The sequence below is a fragment of the Venustampulla echinocandica genome (genome assembly GCF_003357145.1).
Source record: "Venustampulla echinocandica strain BP 5553 chromosome Unknown scaffold_2, whole genome shotgun sequence".
NCBI classification, from domain to species: Eukaryota; Fungi; Ascomycota; class Leotiomycetes; order Helotiales; family Pleuroascaceae; genus Venustampulla; species Venustampulla echinocandica.
The window spans coordinates 3,224,319-3,242,350 of NW_022474207.1; the positions used below are offsets into that span (position 1 = coordinate 3,224,319).

The window sequence follows — 18,032 nt, forward strand, 5'->3', positions numbered from 1 at the left end:
CGGTTTTGGTAGGCTTCGAAATAAGTGTAGCGCACCCGATCCTCCTAAAACACCGCTATACATAAGCACCAACTAGGTAACTCTATCTGTCTAATAAACGGCTACTAGGTAACTGCTACTGTGAGCCAAGTACCTAGCTGAGGCTAGCTCAATTACTGGAGCATAGTAACTATTAGCCCTTACGTATCTTGTCAAAGAATTCCCACCGAGATGTTAGGTTACTACCATAGCATGCGGCCATAAAAATAGAAGGATCCATGCCAGTGAGCTCGCCGGCGAAGGGCTCAAGTCTTTGTGGATAGTCTGTAACCGCCCTTCGCCCAAACCCTACACAATATTCAAGTTGCGGACGACGTATATAGCTAGTGCCAGACGCAAGGAACAATAGAGGTGTAGTATCTCGCTCATTTTGGACTTGTAAATTCTGACGGGCCGATTTAAATATACATGTTATAAGATAAGGAGTTGCTAAGAACGGATTCCTCAAGGGCAAGGAGCGTTTGAACATAGCCTTTGCTTTTATCTTTAATACCTCTATCGAACCCCTCCCACAGCTGCCCTTGGCTGCAAGGCTAGCTGCATAACGCGCATCTTGATATAGAATGCATTTGGCTTGCCTTGGCTTTTGATTGCTCGGCGTTGTGGAGCTAGGCGTCACAAAACTGGCGGCCAGTGGTCGACCGGAGGATGACGGCCTTTTCCTTGCAAATAGACAATTTGTGCTGTTTGCTGGCACCCGATATTTCTCGTACAAGCTGTCATTTCTAGTATCTTCCTAGTCTTACCGCCCTGTTTTGAGGTGTGGTCCGGACAAGGGCCCTTCACTATTCTAGTATGAAGTTGAATTGTAGTACGCCGAGTGGTCACTAGATGTGTTCTTAATAGGGGATCGCGGAAATAACCGTTGCGCTGCTTTCGAAAGAGATGGTGGAAGAGAGCCATGGTCTGCATTTCGGCTTTGGTTTCGAACTCTACCTGCGGGGACTTGGTTTGAGTTAGCTTTATAGCACGTCGGAGGAAAGTAGCACGACTCTTTGCCGGGAGTGTTGTGAGCTGGAGGAGGAGCCTTATGCTCTTGCTTGCATGTTTTCTAGGTGTGCGCTCTACGAGGCAAATGCTGTTGTTCTTGGTTGTTCTATTTGATAGCCCGGGTTTTGCCCACGGCGACAGGGGCGTTCAGCAGCGGTCGGCATGGGGCGTTAGGCGAGGCTGGGAAGCTGACGTTAGTGAGCTGCGGGCAGACTCGTATTACCGGCCAGAAAGTGGCGCGTTACCACCAAGACGATGCCAAACCATCAGGATATAACATTAAATGGCTAGGCGGGTTCTCTACTCCGTAACTATTTTGTGTATATATATCACTCCTCATGGGGCAGGAATCAAGGAATGAATTCCTTCGAGATGAAGATATGACGAGGAACCGTACCCCGCGATAATGGCCCCCAACGCAGTGAACGCACACATATCCGTGATTAGTATCAGATAATAGGGTGTCTGTAGAAGTCTGACGTAACACATCTGTTACAGCTTTACTCTATTAAGCCATATTTCAATAATTCCACCTGTTATTTCCTAAAGACACAATTAAGCTTCACTGGAACCCCGCCTTCTCGGCCGATTCATGTTCCATTTACGTCCTCGGTACTGAGTGTAATTATTGGCACTACCATTCATACTACATCTTCATTTCGAATTAAGAACCCAAAATCAGATTTCCGAGAACCCTCTGCTCAAACAATACGATGCCATCTTCAGCAGCCGCAGATCAACTCGCAGACGCCCGCACTCGCCTGCTCTCGCACTTCACTGGTGACGTCTCCCAGCACGGCAAGAAATGGGACGACCTCTGGAAGGAAGGCTTTGTACCTTGGGATAGGGGGTTGCCAAATCCCGCTCTTGTCGATCTACTTTCTGAACAACCGGGCCTCCTTCCAAATCAACCAGGGCGGAAACGCAAGGTGCTAGTTCCCGGCTGTGGGAAAGGATATGACGTTTTGCTGTTCAGTGCGCACGGGTATGATGCATACGGTTTAGAGATTTCGGATGCGGCGCTGGAGGGAGCTAGAAGAACTGAGAAAGAAGGGAAGCAGGAAGGTGTTTATGAGACGCAGAAAGAAGTGGAGAGAGGGACCGTCAAATGGTTGAAGGGCGACTTTTTTAAGGATGAGTTTTTGAAGGACGTTGAGTGCGAGGGGCTATTTGATTTAATCTATGACTATACTGTTTGTCTGCCCCTTCCGCCCATCATGGATTTTCCGGTCTGATAATTTGCCATAGTTTCTTTCCGCCCTACCGCCTTCACTGAGGGCCGGCTGGTCGAAACGCATGGCACAACTTCTTAGTCCTGAGGGACGACTCATTTGCGTCGAATTTCCCACCTATAAGCCCCCATCCACCGGTGGCCCGCCTTGGGCTCTGCCGCCGAAGATATATATGGCCCATCTGTCACGGCCAGGAGAGGAGCTTCCCTATGGGGAGGATGGCAGTCTGCTCGAAGCGCAGCTTGGGGAGCCAAGTAAGAGTGGTTTACAACGGGTGGCACATTTCCAGCCCAAGAGGACACATGAAATCGGTTATGATGCCGAGGGAAATATAACGGATTGGGTTTCGGTATGGGCACATCCAAAAACTGTTAGCTAGTATCCAGAAAATATAACCAGCCGTTTCCGCGCAAGAACCTGGGACTTCAGGGTGCTTTTCGAAGTGAGTTGTAATGCTCTCCCAAGCCAAAACCATGGCGATAGTATGCCAGCCAGATTTTTTCCGGTTCCGATGCACCAGCAAGATCAGGCTCGATATTCTGTGCTACTCCATTCTGCAAAACGCAAATTTCGACATTATACGTCTTGGCCAGCGCAAGTAACTCAAGGTGCCCACCCCACTCAGCCGTATCACGGATCTTATGCACGTATTGACCCAAGGGCTCATCCAACCAAGCCACAAAATCGTCCGGATGTGCTTCGATGTATCTCGCTGCTGCTTTCCGAACGACTTTGTACCGTTGGTCCTCTTTTAGTTCCGCGTCCGATTCCGCGCCTAGGGGTATGCCGACTTGTGAGAGCTGATCTGCGACTGCTGAAAACAAGCAGTGGCCATCTGGTCGGATGGTCTTCTCCGTTAGTCCTCTGGCCTTGAATTCCTTCAGCATTTGGGCTCGTTCCACGGCTTTTGGATCGGGTTGATTTGCAGCTTCTTTTTTTGCCTCTTCTACCGCATTTTCTTGTTCTGCAGCGCGTCTTGCAAGCCGTTCTTTCTGGCGGTTGCGTTTCCGGGGCTGACCATTCTCAGGTGGGGCTTCTGAGACTTGGGATTTATCGAGGGACTCTGTAATTTCTTCAACTCCATTCGATAATTGCTCAGTATGTTCTTCGTCCATGGTTTCGTCAAGTCTGGGGCTGTCACCAGCAGGGGGCGCAGTGTCCCCCTCCCCGTTCAGAGCAAGCCTTTCCCCCTCCTGTCTTTCCTTTACTTGTCTTTCAAGCTCTTCACACTCGCCATTCACACCCTTCCGTGTCTTTTTGGTGGCAGCCTTCTTCTTCTGCATAATTCGTGACTGGAGGTCCTTCTGTTCTTTGCGATGCCGGCTTTGCATCTCCTCGAGGGACTCCATCGTGGATGCCTTTAGGTTTGCGAGGTTTGCCAGGGGCTTTTCTCGGTCGAGGGAAGCGGAGGGGCAAATATGCGCTCAGAAGCCAGCTTTGGGCTCTGAACCAGTCACAACTCCCAGAGCCTCGAGGCGCTGCCAATATTGGAATCAAATCGCTATATGATGCTGGACTGCGAGTAGTAAGGATGGCATTTGTGTGGGCTGGACCCTTGAATTTGCTCGTTTGGCAAACAACATCCATCGCCTCCCAACCTAAACCTAAACAACCCCTGTACGGAAACATATCCGAATAAGTTTCGTTTTCAACCTCGGGCCAATAAACATCACTATTGTCTACCTTCCAGACTTGATGCAATGGTGCCGCATAGCCGGCCACGGAGCACAAAGAGTTCCCCGCCAAACTCGCAGTAACTGCCCGCAACAAGCTGTTATTATTATTATTATTCCCGATAACTGCGCACGCACCCTGCAACCGTGGTAGAGCATGGTGACAGATGGATGGATTCTTCCTCCAATATTGGATTGCGCCAGCCTCGATTCGAGCGGATGTCGGCTCAAGAAGTGCCGGCCTTTTTCGTCGTGCGGAACCAGAGAGGAAGTACAGGTAATAGTGTTGGTAAAGTATCTTAGATGCAATTTCCAAGTCATACATTCTCCTTCTTGATATATCTCCATACTTAGCTCTCGTTTGCCACATCGGGCTTCTCTCCTCACGTTGCGGTCCATACTCAGTCCATGATCATCATCCTCGAGATTCTGCCGTCTCCGCATTCGCTGGAGGGCTTGGCTATTTCTCAATAACAGGACCATAGAATGGTCACAGACCCAGAGAAAGCTGGGTTGGCAGCCCAGCAACCTATACCTCAAAACGGCAGTGGCCCAACTATACACCCAGCACTTCCCACGGCCAAAGATGGTCACGAGAGATCGGGCAATGAAGACGAAGTCTCAATTCATTCGCACTCTTCTATAGAAACAGTGGAACCTGCTCCACAGGATCAAGAACAAGCTCCAGCGCAACGTTCCAAGTCAAGAACCTCTTCAACCCGCTCTCGCGCCTTGACCATAGTACCACGTTCGAAAAGAAGGGGTCTGCTGGGGAGATTCGCTCTCGTCCCAGAAGTTGAAAGACCTTTCGATTACAAGAGGAGTACCAAATGGTTTATTACCGCGGTGGTTGCTTTGGCTGCGGCTGCTGCACCAATGGGTAGTGCCATATTCCTCCGTAAGTTATGCCAGCCCAAAGATTCAGAAGCTCAATACCGGATCTGGCTAACAATCTCATCTGGCAGCTGCACTTCCCGGCCTAGCAAAAGATTTAAACGCCACACCAACGATCACCAATCTTTCCGTGGCCTTGTACATGTTGAGCATGTCGATATTTCCTCTCTGGTGGTCATCCTTTTCAGAAACATTAGGCCGCAGAACCATCTATTTGGTCTCCTTCGCTCTATTCACATTATGGAACATAATTTCAGCCATCAGTACATCAATTGGGATGCTCATCGTTATGCGGATCCTTGGTGGTGGTGCTGCCGCGTCAGTCCAAGCCGTCGGAGCTGGCACAATTGCTGATATCTGGGAGGTGCGCGAGCGTGGGCGTGCCATGGGGATGTTCTATCTGGGGCCGCTGCTAGGTCCGCTTTTGGCACCCATATTTGGCGGGGCACTATCCCAGGCCTGGGGCTGGCGAAGCACCCAATGGTTTCAGGTAATATATGGAGGTCTATTATTCATTACATTAACATTCTGTCTCCCCGAGACACTTCCACACCGAGTGGTTGCATCAAGCCAACCTGCGGACCAAAATACGACGAAATCCGGCCTAACACGCTCCTCGACCCGACAATCCATTCAACAGAAGACAGGCAAGGTTGCTAAGGTCTTCAAGCGGTGCATCATTGACCCGCTTAGTGTCCTGGCATATTTGCGTTTTCCCGCCGTCTTGTTATCGGTGTATCTCGCATCTATTACGTTTGGCTCTTTATACGTACTCAATATTTCTATCCAGCAGACCTTCTCTGAGTCGCCTTACAATTTCTCCGTAATTATCCTTGGGCTCATGTATATCCCCAACGCTCTCGGCTACACGCTCGCATCCCTATTCGGCGGAAGATGGACAGATGTAATAATGCACCGGGAGGCACGAGCTGCCAACCGCTATGATGAAAGCGGCAAATTAGTATTCATACCGGAAGATCGTTTGCGAGAGAACGCTTGGCTAGCAGCAGTTATGTATCCAGGTGCGCTGGTTTGGTACGGCTGGACAGCTGAGAAGGGGGTCTTCTGGGTTGCGCCCGTGATTGCCAATTTCTTTTTTGGCATAGGGAGTATGATCCTATTTGGCACCATCACCACAATGTTAACAGAGTTGATGCCACGACGCTCCAGCTCTGGAGTGGCCGTGAATAACTTTGTCAGAAACATATTCAGTTGTGTGGGAGGTGTGGTTGCTCATCCAATCATTTCAGCTATCGGCAATGGATGGTTGTTTACCATCTTGGGCATTGCCTGCTGGATCAGCTCTTTCGGTGTAGTTTGGGCGATGAGACGATTCGGACCAAGATGGAGAATCGACATGGAAAGGCAGATGAAGTCTTGATATATGATCCCAATATTAGATGAAATTAGGCACGCCGCTCGAAGTGCCAAAGTCTCCGGCTGCTGCTGAAGCTTGTTTGGACGATCTCCCGGTCTGAGACATGACGTCTTTCGAGGTTTTACCCCATGAACCTTTTTCAACTTCGATATAATCGATTGGTGAAGTCAGGGTGGCAACTCGGGAGTCTACCTCGGTCCAAGCAAAGTTATCAACGTCCCCCATCAACTCTGCACCCTTTGCTTGTGCCTCTGTAGCAATCGCTCCGGGAGTACCTTCATGGAATTCCAATTTCCGCCTCAAGGTATTGGCCTCCTCTTTGGACCATTGCAAATACCGGTCCCCATTCGGCGCACGACCAATAAGGGACCTCCAGGCACTTGCGACGTCAAAATCGGGATACACTTGCTTTAGCAGCCCTTTCACAACAAGTGACGGGGACCATTGCAAGGAGTTGAGATTTTGCCTCTCATAATGCTCAGCGACGTGGGTGACTCGACCTATTATTGCAGTCAGAATTGAGCATTAGAAGACACTGATGCATCTAAAGGCAGCGGGAGCATGTCCTCTCCCAGGATAGGAACACCAGTAGGTTTGTTTGTGTTTGCTTCTTGAGTTCCAATGGCGGCAAGGATCAGGATTGAGACGAGTATATCCCAACAAGAGCGCCGGCAAAAAAACAAAATATAGCAAAAAATTTAAAACCAAGCGGAAAATGCAATAGCACAGAATCAAACAAATTTCAAAATCTGCAAAACACATACCTTCCCAAGTAAACGAGCAACCCCCACAAAACCCACACCCCCAAGCCCATTTCCTCTTCGGCGGCTCACAGTGCCACTCATTCCACCCAGTTGCCCCTTCCGCCAAATTATGCATCTGCTGCAAGTGCTGCTTCAACTTATCTTTTCTCCCCCACTTCCTATTTGAAATATGTTTATTCGTGCACTCATTAATCTTATGCCTCTTCGTGAGATGTAAGACGATATCGTTCCGGGTGGCCTTGATAGAGTCGCAGAATACGCACATCCAGCCGCTGGAGACGTGAATGGCCGGGTCCGTTAGCATGCATATCCAGTATGTTTGTGGGTCGTGGGACTCTTCGTGCCGGCGCCAGTCACCTTTGCGAGAGAAGGGTCGGTGGCAGACGGTGCAAAGGTAGGTTGGTTGTGATTTAAGGGGTTTGATGGGGACTTTTTGGGGGGCTTTTGACGATGAAAGTATTTTGGTGTCGGATGGATAACGGGGGCAAGGAGACCCCTCTTCCTCGGGTATTGGTTTGAAAGGAGAAAACTTGGATCCAAGACCTGTCGATTTCTTCTTATCTAGTTCAGTGGGCTTGATGGTCTTATTTATATCCGTCTCGGTATCCTCGAGCACCATATCGTCCAAGTTCGGATCATAGACAGAGACCAGTGTCGATGTCGTATCCCATGTTCGCAACGAGGATGAATAAGAAGACCGTTCCACCCTTGTCATATTTCTTCCATGGTCCGCTATGGAGGAAAGTAAAGGCAGGGATTCCGTGGTTGACCATGAGGTATGGTGCTCGGAGCTATCGATGTTGAAGGACTCTATCGTGGGGAAGGTTTCGTCTTGGGGAAACTCAATGGGAGACCAATTCTGGATCTCTTGTGAAAAGTCCATATCCATATCCAGTGGCACAAACTGAGCGTCGGTATGAAAAGACTGATTCGAAGATGGATTTTGATTGGAGCCGTTCAGGAGACCAGAGTCTTGGACTGAGGTACTGCTGGAAAGTCCGTATACAGATTGTGCCGGCAATTCCGCAGTGTTCTCGCCATCTATACCGATCAATTAATGGCACGTTCTCTCAATAGCTTGATAATTTCTCACGCTTCGAAGGCTCAACGTTCTCCCACCAAAAGTCAATTTGTTCCCCGCTCAGCCCTTTCTCAGCGTGGAGGAAGGCTTTATCTTTCTTCCCCGGCCTTCGATTCCCTTTCGTCGCGACCCAGCGCCGTAGAGTCCATTCTTGAGCTTCCGTGATCGGTTCCATTGCGCTTCAATGCAATGATGGTTGCCGACCAATTATGACGAATTGGTGCAACAATACAATGGCAGCGCTCTAAAAAGCAAACCGACCGTATGGTCTCTAACTTTGAACGAGTGTGTGCGACCAAGAAGCCAATCAGTCAATTATGTCGATCAATTACCGAAAATCCATTATCATCAATCATAAATTTTCGCTCTGGCGATGACGGCCAGCCAACCCCCCCTTTACATATATACCTACATAAAGTGCTATAACCTGCCAACTCACCCACAAATGACAGCTTGCCCTCGAGTCGAGGCGGGGCGAGGCGAACACGCCCCAAAGGGCGAAAATTCTCGAGTTAGAAAGAGCTTCTGAAACGAAACGAGACCTGCGTGCGCCCTCTCAACCCAGGAGTCGTTCGGTCTGCATACAGTAAGTCACCCACCCAATACGCGGTGAGTATGGGGATGCGGACATTTAGGTGATGTTATGGGGAAACGCAACATCCGTCCAATGGGTACCCTGGGGACATCACAAGAGGCAAGAACATGCGAAGAGGCAGGTTTGCGTCAAGGTGGTAGGGTGAGATTTGGGCTGAACTTGAAACGTTGTGTTGTTTCTACTATACTGCGATCAGCCGGTGATTCGCTGCGGGCGTGAAACGGGGAAGGCGAGCTGGGCGAGCTGCGGAAGGATGACGGTGTGGCATGGCATGACATCCTTCTTTCGAACTTCGCGGATCTTTGTCAATTTGACCTTGCTGCGGATGATCTGATCTCCAAATAGTTTTTGGTAGTAATAAATGTTGGAGTTGGACGTTTCGGAGTTGGGGTGTTGGTGTTTTTGCTCAGCGTCGTCAAGGTATGTACCAAGTACCTTACCTTACGGAAGCCAGGTTGCTCCTCTCTCACTATGACGGGATAGGTCGTTTATATACCTCTCATTCTCTACCCCACCCATCATCTTCCTCTCTATCTTTTGGAGGACAAGGTACGGCTACGAGGACAGCAACTATCAACGCCCCGCTTGTCAGGTTCACACAGAGGGGCAACTAGGCAATGGACATTACAATAGCTGGAGGTTCGCCAGCTAACTGTCTCCCTCTAGCCATTAGCAGGCTAATTTATGATCTATAACCTAATCGATAACCTGATTAATAACTAATTAATAGCCTACCTACCTAATCAGTCTATATGTTGGCATCACCTGACAGCCCTGACAGGTGTCATAGTCACGTGGGTGCGGGTTTCTGGAAACTTGAGGTCACTCTTTCGCTAGAAATATCAAGCTTGCTAACTACTACTTAAATATGACTCCGCTATCTCGATATCGGAGTAGTATATGGGTGATAGCTGTATGTTTGATATTGATATTCTAGTTTACGCTCGTTACGACTTGTGCTGTTAAATTATTTTTATTTTTATTTTAATGCTTATTCGAACCAAGGATTTGGCTCTTGACCCAATTATAAAATGTTAAATAGATGCTTTTGTTAATACTGGGTTACATCTCCGTGGGGTTGGACTCCATTATCTCCGCAATTGAGACTTGAATACCAGCGGCACGCATGCAATGTAAGTTTAAGCTTTTTCATATAGCGAGTCTGGCCCAATGACCCTTGTATCTACAGGGCTATACAAACTGGGAAACCGACCCGCTCCAACTCTCAGCATCCAGCTCCCAACTTCCAAACCCAGGCTTCAACACTGCAATCTACGTTGTGTTGAGTTGGGAATTGTATAAAAGTATTTAATCGACCCGTTACTTGCTAATGGGAGCGATAGTAGCGAGGGATAAAGGTATGGGGTATGATCTGGTATGATGAGATCTAGTATACAAGTAAATCCCGGCTGGCCCGGAGATATCTATGACAACGGGTGGTCCCAGGGATTCGAAAGACGTGCTAACGGACGATACGATCGCCCTACGGAGTATACGAAGAGCGTCATACCCTATTTGGGGAAGTTGGTATGCATAGAATACGAAGCATTCTCGCTGTATAAAGGAGGCATGCCGCCAGAAGCCTCTACTACCACGTACTTACATAGCGCGTAGGGTTCCCGATTGGGTGGAGCGGCGAGATGTAAGAATACCTTAATAAGTGTTGTTCTATGGAGGCGAAGCCGCACCCAAGGGAGATATATTCTATATGGACATACCTCCGCCTTGGAAGCCGTAAAGTGGATTCTCCAAGAGAACAAATCATACTGTATCTGCTCAATTTGGCTTAACTACGACGTATACCAATTTACTTTCCCAGTTAAGTTGCTGATTCTACGCTCTATTAGACGTGCAACAATGCGGCGTATGCTTGAGCCGGCCGGGAAAATACACCCACAGTGACCCGTCTCTCATAGTGGCGTACATCCACACACCGTTTTCATCATATCATGGTTGCTAGTTATAGTAAAGGACTGATCGAAATTCAAGAAACCTTCTAATTGGATTGTTAGACAGGAGAATAACGTAAAAGGATCCTAATCCCAACATTGTCCGCCGGACATGCTACTAGTAGTTGCTTACGAAGTCTGCGGCAGTGGAATTGTAATATCGTAGCTACCAGCCTCTAGAGATATAAAACCCATGCCTATTCCTGATCTTTGTAACTTTTACTCACTTAGACTTTCAAGCGCAAATATAGAGTTGTCTTCTATACTACCGTCACATTTTAAACCGAGGGACTCTATGCCATTAGCACTCAACAATTCACAAACCGCCCCCAATATCCTGCTCTACAGCCATGAAGTTCACCTTCGGGGGCCTCGTGGTTCTCCTTACTGCCACCCCCATCGCTGCGGATATTATTAGCGCCATCGTCACCCACTCTCAAGCAAACAATAGGGGTTGCACCGATAACGCCGACTATTACCAGATCTTCTCGTCAATCAACCAGATTCAAGGACGCCCGGGTTGCTCAGGTATCGACGCGCGCCTAGTCGCGGCTTCGCAGAATAAAAGGGGCTCGCAACTCGAGGGCTGCAATTGGGGATATTCAGGCCACTGGGCGGTTTGCATGACCAGCTACGGTTGCAATGTGCATAATGGACAGGTATGATTTGCTCTTTGCGACCGGAAGCAAACCGGCCGTGTTGACTAGTAAATAGGGCCAACATCAGCGCTGCGTTCCGGATAGTACGACGGTCATGTCTTGCCCACAAGCTGGTGGTCTTTACGGTTGCTGGACTTATCAAGAGCGTGTGATGAAGTGCTCTGGGGTTTGGGAGCAGGGCTAAGGAGCCTAAGGTGTTCAAATATCCTAGGGCTCGGACGGCACTATTAGTCGTTAGATAAGTGTCTAGAGAACTTGTATTACATTTCTAGGAGGTTAAGGAGCTGAAGCATATCCTGTACTTACAATAGATAGGCATACTAGAACGATTTAGGGTTTGGGGGAAATTAACATTCGTTGCTTTCTTCAAGCCTCTTCAAGTTATAACTATACACTTTGTTAGGCTCTTCTATATCTCTAATTTAAAGTAATAACTCTGGGAACGGTATACTTAAAGTACGTCCACAGAGTGTGGCCGGGCGATCTCAACCTCACCCAGGCTAATCATTTTGTCTCAAATGTACTCGTATTAGCTAGAATTGCCATGTAGCACATCGATGAATAGTTATGTAATAACGGGCCCTAGATGTTGTTTTTGCAAACCAACACCAACGCAACAAAAGCCTAGATAAATGATGGAGGGGAGTGGTGGTGGTGAAGCGGAGCGGGGCGGAGCGGAGGCGGCCCGGCATTAGGGAGAACCTTAAATGAAGACCGACTGCAGGCCCGTGCACGCACTTCCACTATGAGAGGCAGGACAACACCAAACCCAGACCAAGTCGGTCAACAAGCCTTCATCCATCTACGAAGTAGTTAACTGTGAAGTTGGCTTCATACGCTTCACACGCCCACAACATTCAACATCTGCCTTATCGGGCATAGTTCAACTAGCGATATAAACAACAAATCTACTCTATGTGCACGGAAAAGGATTCAATGAGTCAGGTATGAAATTTACAAATTTTGAATATTTATTGTCTCTAACAATACTACACCAAACTGCGATGATGGGGGTATCTTCGCACTAACTCAGAAGGTAAACACAGCCAATATTTTCCACATATAACACATACAACACATTCTTCAGACAAGGGACAGGAAATGAGCGTATGGACACATAAGTGGTCGAAAAGGAAAAATATCAACGAGACAAGACGCCGGTCATATACAAAACAAGTAAGGTAGTACTCCATCATACCCCTTCCACCATTTCCCGCCCCCATATAAAAGCAACAAACGTATGGGCGCGAGCCAATTCGTGCAACGCCAATTCCAACCATTCCCATCCCACATCTTACAAATTCTCAAAAGCGATCAAAAGCCCCTGAATGGATCGTGGCCAAAGCCGCCCTGCTCAAAATGACCATACTCTTCCTCGCCCGCTGTCTTACTCCCACTATGCCAGTCATCGCTTGATCGGCCGTTGTTGGCGTAATAACTATCCATATTTCGACTTCGTCTTCTCCTGTCACGACTTCGTCTGCGGCGCATACCTACGAAATCCATTTCATCTTGCTCATCTGGGCAATCATCAAATCGAGTCAATGCCATTGGACTGATAAATGCTTCCATTCTCATCGTGCCAACTGCGTCGAAGAAGTTATTGACTACTGCTCCAGGTCGGTTCGACGCATCTGATGTGCGTACCGATGATCGGCCACTGGCGCTCATGCCGTTGTATACCGAAATGGTGCTTGGTGGTTGGGAATTGTAGATGTCTGAAGAGCCAGCTGTCCCGACGCTCATCCCAGCAGTGCTGGAGGTCGACGCATGGCCGGCGCTGACAGGCCCGGAGAAACCACGGAAAGAGAGAGGGGGTGGAATGCGTGAACCGGTATTACTACGCTTTCTGCTATGGGTAAGAGCAGGCCCGTGTTGGCCACGCTCTGAGAATCTGGGGACAACTGGGGGATCTGCGGCAGGGGAAATGCCATTGTTGCGAGAAGAGGACGACTCCCCTTCCGGTATATTATCGGTGGGAAGAATCATAGGGCGTACACTGGTGGGTCCAGCGCGTGCAGCTGCTGTTTTACCCTTCGCAACACGAATTGAGTCTCGAATTGGGTTTCTGCGAAGACGATTGGTCTGAGGGACCTCAAAGTCAGGAATTGTGGGCTGTGGGATTGGAATGGGCGCTTGAACGATTTCTGGAACGGCTTGCGATGAGTGGGCGAGGAAGGAAAGCGCTGTAAGCCACACATAGTGTCGTTCCGCTGAGACTGCGGTGAATTTGAGGGCCCGAGCTGGAGTGAGAATCAAGATTGAGCGATTGAACACCGATGAGGTGCCCTTCGGAGCGGGATTGTCATCCTTGACATCTAACACCGATTGAATAGTTACTGCTGAAGTTAGCTGTCTGGATTCCAATGGACACGGGGCAACTTACATTTTCTGCCTGTCTTGCCCATCAAGGCCGAACCAGATGTTGGCTGTTTGCTGCTCCACATCACGGCTCTCTCGTAAGGGGCAAGCCAGACCCAGCGCTTGTGGCGAACGCCGTTTACACCATTTTCATCCGCACCGTTTGATTCAGCCACCCCAAATGACTTGCGCCGTCGGACATATTTAAACATCCACTCGCCGACCATCGTCTGGGCAATGGCGTCCACAACGCTAGTAGCTTGGTTCGAGCTCCCTACAGAAGCGGTGCCAGTGTTGGAAGTGTTTGCCGTGTTCGCCGATGGCTGATGTCTATGAGATCTAAACCGACTACTACCAGTTTCCTGCATATATCGCGGTGTTGTAATTTCGTTGCTGGGCATGGGTGGCAGTTGGGGGCTCTCGGGAGCTTCGGTTGATGGAGACATTGGCGGCGGGGATCGACTACCGCGGCGTCTGTAGCTTCGACCACCTCTTGGGAGAGCTGCAGCGGACCGGACTTTTCGGATACTGTTGGACCTGTAGTGACTACTCCTACGCGACCCCCGTCCCGAAGTTGGACTTCTATTACCATCACTAGGAGCGCTGGCACTGATGGGAGGCCGCCTTGAGCTAGCCCGAGTTGGGATTGGGAAAGGAGGCTCCTTGAAAATCTCTGGGAGGCTAGGGCTTCGCGAGCGACCTTGATGCGCAGCTACGCCACTTTGAATGAGAGCAGCCCGACGCATTGCATTTGGCTTAATCGTGGTGGTCAATGTCAATGGCTTATCCAGCTGACGAGGCGATCTCATTGATGATCTGTGCAGGCCTGATACTATTTCGGCTGAGCCATAGTCCAAGTCAGGTTCATGAGTGCTGTCTTGTCCCATCCAACTCTTTCCAGGAATTGGCCTAGCTGTCTCCTCCTCCAACTCTACATTCTCAGGAACCGACGTCGGGGCAGGGGTGATCCGCCTTTTATTTCGGTTCATAGCAGTTTGGGGGTTTGGGGCCGAGAGTGGCGTTCGGTAATCGTTGTCGCTCATGTCGGCATCAGCAAACTCATCAGCATCATCCGAACTAACATTTTCGAAACCGGCAAACAAACTACTAATCCGATGGGGCCGTCGTATCGAACCCCTATTATTAGCTAGAGGTCCGTCATCGTTATTTCCAGGATACGCGTCCCGGGTGGCGGAAAATGGAAATCCAGGGGGCGAGGATGGTATATCCCGATCCAAGCTCTGTCTGGGACTGGTCATCACCCGCCGAGGATTGCGCTGAGGTAGGTTCCCCGGAACAGGGGAGAATCGCTCGGTTTCGTTAGTTGTAGGCTCTGGGGATGGAGGCTTCGTAGAAATCGCGGATGGTTGGAGGTGGGGTGGAAGTAGATTAAGTCGCTTGTCTACCCTGATCTCTTCTGTTTGCACAGATATCGACCTTGTCGGCACGGGTACTTGCATAGAGACCTGGCAACCAGCATCCTTAAAATGCTGGGGAAGAACAGATTCGTGTGGTGTTGCGGGATTGGATGAGGGGGGGTGTAACTGAATGGATGGAATTGGAATAGGAGGTGGGGGCGGGGCTCGTCTGGGTGATGGTATGGGGGGGGTATCAGTTTGTGTAGATGTAGAGACCATCTCCTGCTTTACCTCGACTGGTGGTGGCGGAGGAGCTCTGGTTGGTGATATAGGTGTTCTTGGGGGACTAAGAGGATCCTCCAGGGTTTGAGATGCCGCAGAAACCATCGGTCCATTCATAGAGGGCTCAATCACCAAAGGCGGGTTTGCATGCACTCGCTTCCGCCGCTGGTTTGCCTCGATTTCCCATTCTTTTGGATGATGTTCGGGCTCCAATTGCTTCTCGACCTTCATCACTCCAATTGTGTTATCGATTGGCAATGGCTCGACGTCTAGTACAAGCTCGGCCGCGGGTAGGGGCGGGGATGGTGGAGGTGAGTATTGCACGCCCGTGTCAATATATTCCACTTTTTGTGGTAATACCATCTCATCATTCTCTGAAATTCCACCTTCAAGCCTGTCGAGAACTGATTGATTGGCCATCACTAGCCTACCACGTGCCACACTTCCTGGCCGTCTGAGACTCTCAATGCTCTGGTTTCGTCGATGGTTTATGGCAAACGCACTCTCCCGACTTTGGGTCCGTTTGTGGCGGATAGATAAAGCGCTTTCGCGCCCGTCATAGTCTGTCTGTGTATCCTCATCGTCGCCAAGGTCGAGTTCATCTGCAAGACATACACCATTGACCTTCGTACCGCCATAACCGTTGAGTCCACTGAGCGTCGAAAATCGTACACTGTTGGTCATGCTCATGGTGCGCACACTTGCTGTATCGCTGCCATGCCCATGAAGAGGGTCTCGGGAGGCCTCCTCTGCTTCGCTTTCGGGCTGTTGTACGGCATTTTGATGATTGGCCTGGTATGCAGCAACTTCATCCAGAATGGTCTTCAGGCGACCTTCAGAAACGTGAAGCTTGCGGTCTAGTTTTCGTTTCTCATCTTCCCAATTATCTTTGTCTTTCGCCCAAAGCTCATGCACTCGATTTGAATCCTCTTCCTGGGTTCGGATTTTCTTCTGTGCAACCTCCAATCGTCGCTTGGAATCAGCACTGGAATCGACCGCCTCGTCACGCTCCCGAGCAAGTTCTGAGAGAGCGGATGATGTCCCCCCTTCTAACAAAGCCAGCTGACGTTTTAAAGATCGATTTTCCTTAGCATTGGCTTCCGCGGTACCGTCCTTCTGTGCATGTTCCGCCTGGGTGCTGTGCAGCTCCGTTTCTAAGCTCTCGATCGTCTTCAACTTTTCTTCCTGGTCCCGACGCAATGCCAGGATCTCGGAGACTAAATTCGCATGTAGTGTCGGGGTAAATCGTCGAGGATCTAGTATCGATATGCTATCGAACGCGTTAACATCTGTGTTTCGGTGCTAGATAACTGGGCAAACATACCTTTCATCGGTTGTCACATCTTTGGATTCGCGCCGCGAAGGGGGCGACGAAGAAGGTCCTGGGGAGATTGATTTTTGTCGAGATGATCGTCGTGAGCCACGGGAAGGAGTTCGATACGGCGTGTCGGTGGGAGTGGGAAGTGATGCCGCTGCCGCTGCAGCATACTCATCTTCGGTCTCCCAAGCAGCCATCGTGCTGAACCAAAGGTTGCCTTCGCGACTAGAGACTCAAGCTATCTGCTGCTCAAAAATCCCTCCATCAAATGCCCCGCATCAATGTGAATGAAATGTTGTAGTGTAATAATTGTTTTGCGGGATGGAAGACCAATGCTCCGCCTTCGACGAACTGATGTTCGCGTTATAATCCCTGAATTTTGGTACTCGGGCCCGTTTCGTAAAGCTGGGGTTGCCTAAATTGGACCAGGGAACCCAATGGCTGAGAACAAAATAGTGCTGAACGCTTTGGCATAAGTTAGTTTATATGTTTTGCGAGTTCAAGGATACCTGATGCTCCGCCGACCACACAATGTGGGGGAATCGGTCAAGTACGTAGCAAGACACCGTACCTCGACAAAATGCAATAGTCTTCAAAATAAAAAGGAGGGTAATGATATCGAAATGCGACTATAAAGCAACATAATTAGCTATGATCGCAGACGGACTTTGCCCAACACCCGGAAGATTTGGGGAACGGAGTGACGTACCTTTTAAAACACCTATGCATATGCCATGATGATCATGCAGGTCCCGTTTCAAAATACTTTTAAATGCCGATTATTCCACGCTCCATTCCCATCTACCGAACCGGTTTGCGTGGGTATGATCGCTGGATTATGCCGAATTTCCGCTACCAGTCAAGTCCCGTCCGATGTGGCCCAGTGCAAAAGTCGGTAGGGGAGGGGCGATGATGGAGACTTGGGATTGCACACTTCAAGAAGCAGCGCGAGAGTAGAAATGATGGGAGGAGAAGGTCGTCAATCGGCAGAGAACGTCGAGCCCTCGAGGCTTGCTATCGTCTTCTACGAGCAACAACCGGTCAGCGCCTGATTCCACGGCCACGCTCCATCTCCCTCGGAAGATAATAAAACAAAACAAAACAGCTTTGGAGCGGTATGAGCGAACTTACCCAGCTCTCAGATTGGCATCACAAGCAAAGATTCTCCGGTAATAGAATTCGTTCAAGGCTAGAAAATCGTTGGAGCGGCAGCTAAGTATGTGGTCGCTAGTAAATGCATCAACGTCAATCAACAATTCGTGAGCTTCATAGCATAGCACAACTAGGAGACAGGCGCGGAAGCCGTAACGAAGAACGCAGGCGTACAACCAGGGAGAAACAACAATTGATGGAAACAAAATGAAGCATGAGCACGGCGAAGCTATCCAGCTGCAACCCACGGACTTCAGGGGGGCGTTTTCCAGCGTCGTCGCCCCGGTCCCCAATAACATCCGTTCCC

General features: G+C 49.5%; 6 protein-coding genes across 6 annotated transcripts; 3 read left to right on the forward strand and 3 right to left on the reverse strand.

Moving 5' to 3' along the window:
• Positions 1–1,742: 1,742 nt before the first annotated feature.
• Positions 1,743–2,640, forward strand: BP5553_05442 (Uncharacterized protein; the record flags this gene model as incomplete). Its single annotated transcript, XM_032014065.1, has 2 exons — positions 1,743–2,222; positions 2,278–2,640. The coding sequence occupies 2 exons, from the start codon at positions 1,743–1,745 to the stop codon at positions 2,638–2,640; spliced, it is 843 nt and encodes a 280-aa protein (XP_031870665.1).
• Positions 2,641–2,686: 46 nt separating this feature from the next.
• On the reverse strand, positions 2,687–3,610 carry BP5553_05443 (Cysteine proteinase; the record flags this gene model as incomplete). Its single annotated transcript, XM_032014066.1, has 1 exon — positions 2,687–3,610. The coding sequence occupies one exon, from the start codon at positions 3,608–3,610 to the stop codon at positions 2,687–2,689; it is 924 nt and encodes a 307-aa protein (XP_031870666.1).
• An 810-nt stretch (positions 3,611–4,420) lies between these two features.
• BP5553_05444 (MFS general substrate transporter) lies at positions 4,421–6,144 on the forward strand (the record flags this gene model as incomplete). The annotated part of the gene is made up of 3 exons (XM_032014067.1): positions 4,421–4,832; positions 4,900–6,023; positions 6,079–6,144. The coding sequence occupies 3 exons, from the start codon at positions 4,421–4,423 to the stop codon at positions 6,142–6,144; spliced, it is 1,602 nt and encodes a 533-aa protein (XP_031870667.1).
• Positions 6,145–6,224: 80 nt separating this feature from the next.
• On the reverse strand, positions 6,225–8,226 carry BP5553_05445 (uncharacterized protein; the record flags this gene model as incomplete). The annotated part of the gene is made up of 3 exons (XM_032014068.1): positions 6,225–6,706; positions 6,971–8,011; positions 8,064–8,226. 3 exons carry the CDS (start codon positions 8,224–8,226, stop codon positions 6,225–6,227), a joined length of 1,686 nt encoding a protein of 561 aa, XP_031870668.1.
• Positions 8,227–10,945: 2,719 nt separating this feature from the next.
• BP5553_05446 (uncharacterized protein) lies at positions 10,946–11,438 on the forward strand (the record flags this gene model as incomplete). The annotated part of the gene is made up of 2 exons (XM_032014069.1): positions 10,946–11,254; positions 11,310–11,438. 2 exons carry the CDS (start codon positions 10,946–10,948, stop codon positions 11,436–11,438), a joined length of 438 nt encoding a protein of 145 aa, XP_031870669.1.
• A 1,130-nt stretch (positions 11,439–12,568) lies between these two features.
• Positions 12,569–16,770, reverse strand: BP5553_05447 (Uncharacterized protein; the record flags this gene model as incomplete). Its single annotated transcript, XM_032014070.1, has 3 exons — positions 12,569–13,593; positions 13,641–16,525; positions 16,580–16,770. 3 exons carry the CDS (start codon positions 16,768–16,770, stop codon positions 12,569–12,571), a joined length of 4,101 nt encoding a protein of 1,366 aa, XP_031870670.1.
• Positions 16,771–18,032: the final 1,262 nt, after the last annotated feature.